We start from the raw sequence: 9,946 nt of genomic DNA on the forward strand, positions 1-9,946 counted from the left end.
CAGTGGGGAGAACAAGTATTTGATACACTGCCGATTTTGCAGGTTTTCCTACTTACAAAGCATGTAGAGGTCTGTAATTTTTATCATAGGTACACTTCAACTGTGAGAGACGGAATCTAAAACAAAAATCCAGAAAATCACATTGTATGATTTTTAAGTAATTAATTTGCATTTTATTGCATGACATAAGTATTTGATACATCAGAAAAGCAGAACTTAATATTTGGTACAGAAACCTTTGTTTGCAATTACAGAGATCATACGTTTCCTGTAGGTCTTGACCAGGTTTGCACACACTGCAGCAGGGATTTTGGCCCACTCCTCCATACAGACCTTCTCCAGATCCTTCAGGTTTCGGGGCTGTCGCTGGGCAATACGGACTTTCAGCTCCCTCCAAATATTTTCTATTGGGTTCAGGTCTGGAGACTGGCTAGGCCACTCCAGGACCTTGAGATGCTTCTTACGGAGCCACTCCTTAGTTGCCCTGGCTGTGTGTTTCGGTCGTTGTCATGCTGGAAGACCCAGCCACGACCCATCTTCAATGCTCTTACTGAGGGTAGGAGGTTGTTGGCCAAGATCTCGCGATACATGGCCCCATCCATCCTCCCCTCAATACGGTGCAGTCGTCCTGTCCCCTTTGCAGAAAAGCATCCCAAAGAATGATGTTTCCACCTCCATGCTTCATGGTTGGGATGGTGTTCTTGGGGTTATACTCATCCATCTTCTTCCTCCAAACACGGCGAGTGGAGTTTAGACCAAAAAGCTCTATTTTTGTCTCATCAGACCACATGACCTTCTCCCATTCCTCCTCTGGATCATCCAGATGGTCATTGGCAAACTTCAGACGGGCCTGGACATGCGCTGGCTTGAGCAGGGGGACCTTCCGTGCGCTGCAGGATTTTAATCCATGAAGGCGTAGCATGTTACTAATGGTTTTCTTTGAGACTGTGGTCCCAGCTCTCTTCAGGTCATTGACCAGGTCCTGCCGTGTAGTTCTGGGCTGATCCCTCACCTTCCTCATGATCATTGATGCCCCACGAGGTGAGATCTTGCATGGAGCCCCAGACCGAGGTCATCTTGAACTTCTTCCATTTTCTAATAATTGCGCCAACAGTTGTTGCCTTCTCACCAAGCTGCTTGCCTATTGTCCTGTAGCCCATCCCAGCCTTGTGCAGGTCTACAATTTTATCCCTGATGTCCTTACACAGCTCTCTGGTCTTGGCCATTGTGGAGAGGTTGGAGTCTGTTTGATTGAGTGTGTGGACAGCTGTCTTTTATACAGGTAACGAGTTCAAACAAGTGCAGTTAATGCAGGTAATGAGTGGAGAACAGGAGGGCTTCTTAAAGAAAAACTAAGAGAGCCGGAATTCTTACTGGTTGGTAGGTGATCAAATACTTATGCCATGCAATAAAATGCAAATTAATTACTTAAAAATCATACAATGTGATTTTCGGGATTTTTATTTTAGATTCCATCTTTCACAGTTGAAGTGTACCTATGATAAAAATTACAGACCTCTACATGCTTTGTAAGTAGGAAAACCTGCAAAATCGGCAGTGTATCAAATACTTGTTCTCCCCACTATATAAATCTATGTTCAGGCTATTCTAACTTCAAATTCTTTAAGATCTGTATAAACTATAACTATATAAATGTACATAAATGTGCATAAAATAACTCACCAACAGTTACTCTTGAACCGTTCAAGCTAGAGACACCAAACCAATTTTCTCATGTTCAAGCGATCCTAACTTCACATTCTTAAAAACTGTATAAACTATAAACGGTGGTAATTAGCATAAAGTAGCATTACACATCATGGATTCAATGGAAAAAAATAAGAACACAGGGGTAGACATTTTAAATGCTACCGGTCGGTCTTTAACTATTTCAGCTACAAACATTAAAACAACATTAATATTTTCTTAACTTTTCAAATCCATAAATACCAACTAGCAAGCTACCACATTTTCTTCAGGAAATTTACTTTTCTAGTTTTCATTGACATTACTCCGATTTTCTCTTGGAGGATAAACACTCTTGGATTGTTTCATTTCTGCTCGATTTTTTCACAACCTGTGTTCTACTGTCCCCAGCTGCTGAATATCAGATTTGAGGTGACTAAATTAAAGGGGGAGGGATAGAAAGATGAGGATTAGGGAGACATAAGAACAGAGAATAGAGGAAGAAAATAGTAAAATGGAAGTGAAGGGTGCACTCTTGACGTAAGTACAACCACCACCACTCCCACTGAGTGATCACTGTCATACCCACTCCAGGGGTCTTTCCACCAGCCACCACTTCCACATCCTCCCCCTCCCTCCTCTTGTCTGTCAGAGCCTAACATCAGCCTCACATCCAGCTCCAACTGTCTGTGTTTGTTTAACTATTTTCCTGGCAGCTGTGGCAATCTGAAGGAGTCAGGCAGGCCAGCATGAGGGACAGGAGGCCTGATCAACCTCTTCAGTCACAGCAGGAGGATGTGGTGACCTCTCTAAGGCCATGTCAGCACTCTTCAAACCACAGGAACAATTCTGTGATGATGCAATGACATCTCCTTCATTGTCATTTCCTCCACTCACACACACATGCCCAAACACGTACAAAAAATTGACGGAATCAAAGTAAAGAAATCAGAAATGTATTCACCATGTTAGGTTTATTTACTTTTCGAAGTTATCACTTGAGGAAAGGCAGATAAGGTAAAAAAGGCAAACAACTGAAATCAAATGGCAAAAAGACTGTTGGATACAATAAAAGCACTATTAGCACAAAACTTTAACATAACAGGTAAGGAGTCCATCAAACATATTGACAGGCATGAAGAAAAATGAATTTTAGCAGGGACAATCATTGTATAGTTTTAACTGCTTCTTCAACATAATATACTAGTCTGCTGCTAGCATTTCATGTAATGCTGGGCTGATCCCTAAATAGAAGAAACATTTGTCATCGACAGTGCATTGTCAAAAGATATCTAGATTATTGCTCACTTGTAGCAGTAGTTACTTTACCAATGGCAACTAAGTGCTACTGTATGGTTATGTGGTGTTCACATTGCTAGACTACAGTGCACTTCAATACAGATTTTAATTAGAAATCCATTTTGCAGAGTTTCTCATAGTATCTATGCACCATAGCACCAACAGTTATGGAGAAATCCTCCTAGGCACCAGTGAGAGCCGTTCTGAGAGTAGCTGAGGGATGCTTCTTAGAGCACACAGCTGGCAGTCTTCTGACTACAAGTGAAGATCTCACTCTGAGTACTATGTATTTTCAGACAGATCAACATGGAAAAACACATTGACATCCAAAGACACCACGGCACACACATACACACGCACACACACACACGCACACACGCACACACACACACACACACACACATACACACGCACAGATTTAGCTCAAAATATCATCAACACATTTCCATGGAATGTGAACAGTCCATTTAACACACATCTCCTTCTTCTGTTAAACCTCTTTCAGGATGCAGGGATTCCTTCAACCTCTGTGTTGACTCTAGAAGATCCCAGGCAGCAGGCGATAGGGAACTGCATCAGTGTAGCGCTTCCAGTCTTTGCCGTACTTGCTGCTGCAGCGATGCTCGTCTCTCACACAGCGGTGCACCAGCAGGATGGTCATGTAGACGATGTAGAAGTAGGGATGAATGTGGCCGAAGCCGCAGGCTGCACAGTAGGCCAGCGAGCCCATCAGGTCGCCCGTGTAGTTGAGGTGGCGTGTCACTCCCCAGAAGCCGGAGGTCATGAGCTTGCTGTGGTGCAGGCTGCCGTCACCCGAGCGGTAGGCACACTCAATGAAGGTGGGCTTCTTGCCCCAGATGGAGCACTTCCCCTCAGTCCGGCGGAACAGGTCCTTCTGGTGGTTGGTGGAGCGGAAGATGTAGTAACCCACCAGACCCAAGAGGAGGACAGCAGCAGCATGGGCTGTGGAGAGCTGGACTGGGTTATACACCAGGTACAAGCCCTGTAGAAAGAGACATCATGCCAAACATACAGTATGATGTCATGACTGTTGAATAGGAAACAAGAAAGACTCCATAACAACTATATTTAACTCAGCCAGTATAATAGAAGCACATTACTCAAGTATAATTTCCATTACTTGTTAATGTTTTCGCAGTGGCTTCTGTGTTGGGTGTCTGACTACATTTTTTTTATGATGATGCGACTTACCTGCAGGGTGTAGAGGAAGGGCAGCCACACACAGTCTCCCCAGCCCAGGTACCAGCCAAAATGGTCATGGCAGATGTCAATCGTCTTCAGGTACCATGCCTCATTCCAGAAGAAGTCAAGAACATAGATTGCCTGGAGGAGGAGTAATTACATTAGTAGCCATTCATTGGAGGCAAAGCTTGCCTAAACTGGTTCAGTCAAAGCTACCACTCTGTAAGGTCTAGTTTAGCTAGCTCACTCGCTAACAAACCCTGCCATCTAGTGGTAGAGGGAGAGGAGTGTCTCACCTGCAGCACATTAACCAGGATCATAGAGTTGGTCACATAGCCATAGAGCTCCTGCTGTTTGGCTGCATAGGAGAGGTTGATGAGAGTCCAGGCAACAATACCAGGTCTCCCGTTGAAGAAGAGCTTGAAGTCGAACCATTTCCCGATGCGGGGATTGAACTCAATGCCCATCATGTAGTTATAGAAGACGTTGCCTGTGAATTTGCTGGAAAATGACAAAGGCAATTCAGATTAAATAGGCCCAAAGTGACAAGTTTGAATGAAATATAACATATTATTGGATGTAAGGGACAAGTTGTATATCCTAACATATTATTGAATGCATGTAGTCCTCACCAGTCCTCTGCATTGGTGGGGAAGAGGTAGGCCTTGACAAAGGCAAAGGTGGACACAGCATAGCCCAGTATGTTGGTGCACCACAGCAGTGGGATCCAGTTGTCGAAGATTATTGTGGGGGAAAACCAGTGGAAGTATTGAGCGTTGGCATACCACAGGGCATGGGTGATCAGCCACGACTGTAAACCATTGATCTCATACTTGTTTATGAGGCCTAGGAGAGAACAAACAATGGGGGGTGTTACCAATGACTGCATATATGAATGGACAAAGCCATCGATCACGTGACACCATTCATTCCTATGTGAAGACTCAATAGCGCATTGAAGCCAAATGAAGTCGTTTAAGATGGCGTCTCATGGAGACAACATGTGCAGTTTAAGCTACTGTGGCTTCAATGAGAGGGGGCAGTCGTTCTCTTGGGTGGAACAGAGCCAAGTGTTTGCAGACGACTACACTTAACAGTAGTGTGCACATAAAATATCTGTAAATATTAATAGAAACCAATCCTTCATCTCCTAAAACAACTATTTTTTCTTCTCAGGTGCCTTACCTGCTGGGGTGCGAGCTCCGTCCTGAACCCCACCTGCATAGCCAGGCAGGAACTTATGAGTGATATCAGGAACACACATGTAGAGCACCACCTGATGGAGAAACAGTGTCATTCCACAGAACTCCCATCGTTGAAATATTCTGATGCATTAAACCATAATAAAATGTAATTTACACACACATGGCACTACCTACGGCCTTACCTGGAAGGAGACCCAGATGGTGTAGATCTGAGCAGCGGTCCAGGTGAAGGAGGGGGCCTTGTCCCAGATGGAGCCCAGGGTGGCCTCTCCACTGTAGAGCTCCACCAGGGGCTGGCTGACCGAGCATTGGTACTGGTCACACACCATGACAAAGAAGAACACCAGGAAGGGGGCTGTGCACAGCAGCAGGATCACAGCGCTCAGAGAGAACCAGTCCACCTCCCTAACAGAGTGGTAGGTGTGGAGGGGATGGGGGAAATAACATACAGAGTTGTAATTGTGCAAATGCATAATCATTGGAGCATTTATAATCATTAATAATTCCTTTCATTTTTCCTTTAAAAAAAACGCTTGATACTCTAATTTATTAGAGTTGTTATTATTAGGCTGTAGATCTAATCTAACATAAACTATATGGGCCAAGGACTTTGCCTTGTGGTGTTCTGCCAACTTTGCTAGAGTTCACTTTAAAGAGAATCATGACCGGTTTATCTTACAGGCTAATTTGAATAACACTGATTATATGACAAGAATGCTACAGGCCTGATAATGACTGTCTGTCTATGTAATGACTGTCTGTCTATGTAATGACTGTCTGTCTATGTAGTGACTGTCTGTCTATGTAGTGACTGTCTGTCCATGTAGTGACTGTCTGTCTGTCCATGTAGTGACTGTCTGTCTGTCCATGTAGTGACTGCCTGTCTGTCCATGTAGTGACTGTCTGTCTGTCCATGTAGTGACTGTCTGTCCATGTAGTGACTGTCCGTCAGTGGAGGCTGCTGAGGGGAGGACGGCTCATAATAATGGCTGGAACGGAGCGAATAGAATGGCATCAAACACATGGAAACCATGTGTTCGGTGTATTTGATGCCGTTCCATTTATTCTGCTCCAGCCATTACCACGAGCCCATCCTCCCCAATGAAGGCGCCACCAGCCTCCAGTGCTGTCCATGTACAGCACAAATCAACCCCTAGTTTTTCATTTTTTAAATAATTCTGTAGTGAATCCATTCGCTAACCTGAGCTTTGTATAAGGGCTACAATGGCAAAAACATGTATGTAATGTTTTAACTTATTTTAGTGGCAGCGACCCATAACCCAATGACAACTGGAATAGACATATAATGGAAAGATAATGTGTGGGTGATGGAACCTTGTGAACTGATTCAAACTGGGTGTTTATTTTCCTCAGTCAAATACTTTACTTCCTTTCCATACTACCTTTGTTGACTGAAGATTAAGCAGGTCCCCACACACAATCTTGCCCAATATTTTGAGCTGCTACCCTCCCCAAAGAGATATAAGGTCCCACTGTTCAGCAAAAATAGAAGCAGGGCATGTTTCATTCCGTCAGCCATCAAGCTGCTGAACAGTGGGACATAGGACAGATGTAGGCCCAATGGTCGGACAGTAGGACACAGGGACTGTGAATATGTGTGCATTAACGATGAACTTTCCAGTGGTTTTTGTATTATATATTTGTATGCTGACTTCACAAAATGAATTTCCATATAAAATGGACATTAAAGGTGGAATCCGCAGTTGGGGAAACAGCGCCACTGTCTGCCCCACGGCCATTTCTGTTTTTGTTGACGAAGTAGAGGTGGAGAGTGTAAAACTAATTGCAGTACATATGCTGCTGCTCTATCGTGCGCGCAGTGGTGTTGTTTGCAGTAACCACATTGTTGTTGTAATATCGCAAACTGATGTGGCAGTTTCACCATTAAGGATTGCAGCTTTAAGTATATCGTATCATAATCAGTCCTGAACCAACAGACAGTGAACCCAGCTACATGTGAACCCAGTTACATGTGTAGAGGAGTAATGACCATCGGCCTACAGTATGTCAGCTTCATCTTACCATGCTCTTCCCCACTGCCCAGCAGGTTCCTCTGTCGTCTCAGACGCCCCCCCATTAGAGCTGAGCTTGTGGCGCCTCCGGGTGGCCTCCATGGCCACTGCAGAAGACATCTCTAGAGAAACAGAAAGTCATGGTAGTGACCGAGACATAACAGACCTACTGTACCTCATAGCCAATAAGGTAATGTGGGAAATCAAAGGACATCTGGTGTCCTTGAGGACCTGAGATAACACACTATGAGATGGTGCTGTACATTATACATGGTTAAAGGGCTGGAATAATATTAGTCAACCTTAAGGATCGAAAGTCGATTACACAAGGCTGCTTGGGGTGTGTAACCAAGGGTGATAATGACAAGCCAGATAGCTACTATCTGATGCACACAGCATGCTATATAATACAGATCAAAATGCCGCAAAACCTTTGGTCCCATTATGGTAAGGCCTACAGTTTGTCTGTTCAACACATGTACAATTCTAAAGGTTTGTGAATAGACTTGAGTATGATAATTCTACAATGAGAGGTTTTAGCTCAATACAGTTGTGCATGTTAGAAAATCTAATGCAAGTGTTCAATTATATCAAACACATTGGGAAAATGTGTAACTACACTAATAAGACCATAACTGCCTACGGTATGTGATTACTACATGGGCTCAAGGACACCATAGAACCAAACAAACTGTTTCACCCCCATTATTAAACTACCCATTAATAATGTTGCTCATCCCCTCCATTAATATAAAAATATATGCCTGCATGACTAAGTCACTTTGGTTAAAAGTGTCTGCTAAATGGCATATATTATATTATATTCTTATACCATACATCAGAGGTAGGCCATACATCTGTACTGTAACAATCCACAGAAAACAGTCCAAAAACGAGGTCAGGAGGGGTAAAGCAAACCCCCAGGGATCGTAAAAGCAGGTCTCTGGGCATAGGTCATAGGTTATGTTATGTTAGCTGACACGTTTTGAACAAAATCCAACATAATGCTGGGGGGAACACCTGTTGTACATGGTTGACAAGGGCACTTTTGGCAGAGTGACAGCTGTCACATATATTCACATAGCACACTCAAATAATGTTGTATAAAAGACTGATTGAAGTACGTGCAGAAGGTGGGTTTCATAAAAAGCATAGACTTCATTCTCCACCCTTTTACTTATAATTACTGATGGGCCTACAACAAGCGTCAGCTGTTTTTACACCCGATTATTGAATAAATACCCGCAAGTCCCTGCAATTGTATTGTCAATAATTCTGCACGACATGTAGACAACGGATCGAATGAATAAATATACGTTAGATAGAGGCTATCACAAAACAATTGATAACGAATTTCCGGCCGGCCTAACCCAGCCATAACGCACCTCCAGAAAAAGCCATAACTCATATGGACAATAGACCATGCATAATGTCGAGGATCATAGACGGAAAAATAACATAAGCATTATAAGCAGACATTGTATTTCAATAGGTCTGTCTAAAATATAATTTCGTAGGCTACTCACCAACTTCTAGGACCTATAGGAAAACTATTGGCCCAGATGTGTATGATATAACGAATACAATTTAATATATTAACAACAGCTCCGCCCAAATAATAAATGCGTGCGAACGTACAGCCAATAAAGTCTCAGTAGGGTATGCGACGCACTGCCATATCGACCTCTGATTGGGTAACACGGACCTGAAGCCACTAGCGCCTGATGAGCTCATGAATGGATGGGCCATTACCTGGCAGTAAACCCAAATAACTCCTCAACATATTTTGAACCAATAAGTGGACATCAAATCAAATCAAATCAAATGTTATTTGTCACATACACGTGTTTAGCAGATGTTATTGTGGGTGTAGCGAAATGCTTGTGCTTCTAGCTCGAAAGTGCAGTAATATCTAACAAATAATATCTAACAATTTCAAAACATATACCCAATACACACAAATCTAGTAAGGAATGGAATTTAAGAATATATACATATATGGACAAGCAATGACAGAGCGGCATTGGACTAAAATACATTATAATATTATAGAATAGAATACAGTATGTACATATGAGATGAGTAGTGCAAGATATGTAAACATGATTAAAGTGACTAGTGTTCAATTTCTTAAAGTGGAACAAGTATATGATGTCATATGATGACAGAATACTACAGGATGATGTAGTTAATAAAATATATAAATATTTATAGATTGAGTAGTAGGCTACTTTTATATTGTCAATTTTTTCATGAAGTCACAACTTTACACAACCTGTGAAGTTTGAGATCTACTTTTCACCTTGGTTTTCCACAATATTTTTTATTTATGGAAGCATGACAATTTTTGTTATCTGAAATATGGACAATTTCTAAAATAATATGAAGACTACCGGTAGATCTACTCTTTACAAGTGTCCTAATTTTGTACATCAGAGGCGCAGCTGCTGGTTGTGTAAATAAGCTTCCTGTCTCTTTAATAAGATATATGAGGAGGAGGGGCAGTAGTGGCAAAGATTT

At 42.5% G+C, this 9,946-nt stretch overlaps 1 protein-coding gene across 1 annotated transcript; it reads right to left on the reverse strand.

The window, feature by feature from the left end:
- Positions 1-2,641: 2,641 nt before the first annotated feature.
- Positions 2,642-9,039, reverse strand: LOC121573333 (7-dehydrocholesterol reductase). Its single transcript, XM_041885219.1, has 8 exons — positions 8,953-9,039; positions 7,437-7,548; positions 5,576-5,798; positions 5,374-5,464; positions 4,821-5,034; positions 4,485-4,689; positions 4,198-4,329; positions 2,642-3,988 (listed from the first exon to the last, which is right to left on the reverse strand). The coding sequence occupies exons 2-8, from the start codon at positions 7,544-7,546 to the stop codon at positions 3,524-3,526; spliced, it is 1,440 nt and encodes a 479-aa protein (XP_041741153.1). The 5' UTR covers positions 7,547-7,548; positions 8,953-9,039; the 3' UTR covers positions 2,642-3,523.
- Between the last annotated feature and the right edge of the window lie 907 nt (positions 9,040-9,946).

The sequence above is a fragment of the Coregonus clupeaformis genome, unplaced genomic scaffold, assembly GCF_020615455.1.
Source record: "Coregonus clupeaformis isolate EN_2021a unplaced genomic scaffold, ASM2061545v1 scaf0266, whole genome shotgun sequence".
NCBI classification, from domain to species: Eukaryota; Metazoa; Chordata; class Actinopteri; order Salmoniformes; family Salmonidae; genus Coregonus; species Coregonus clupeaformis.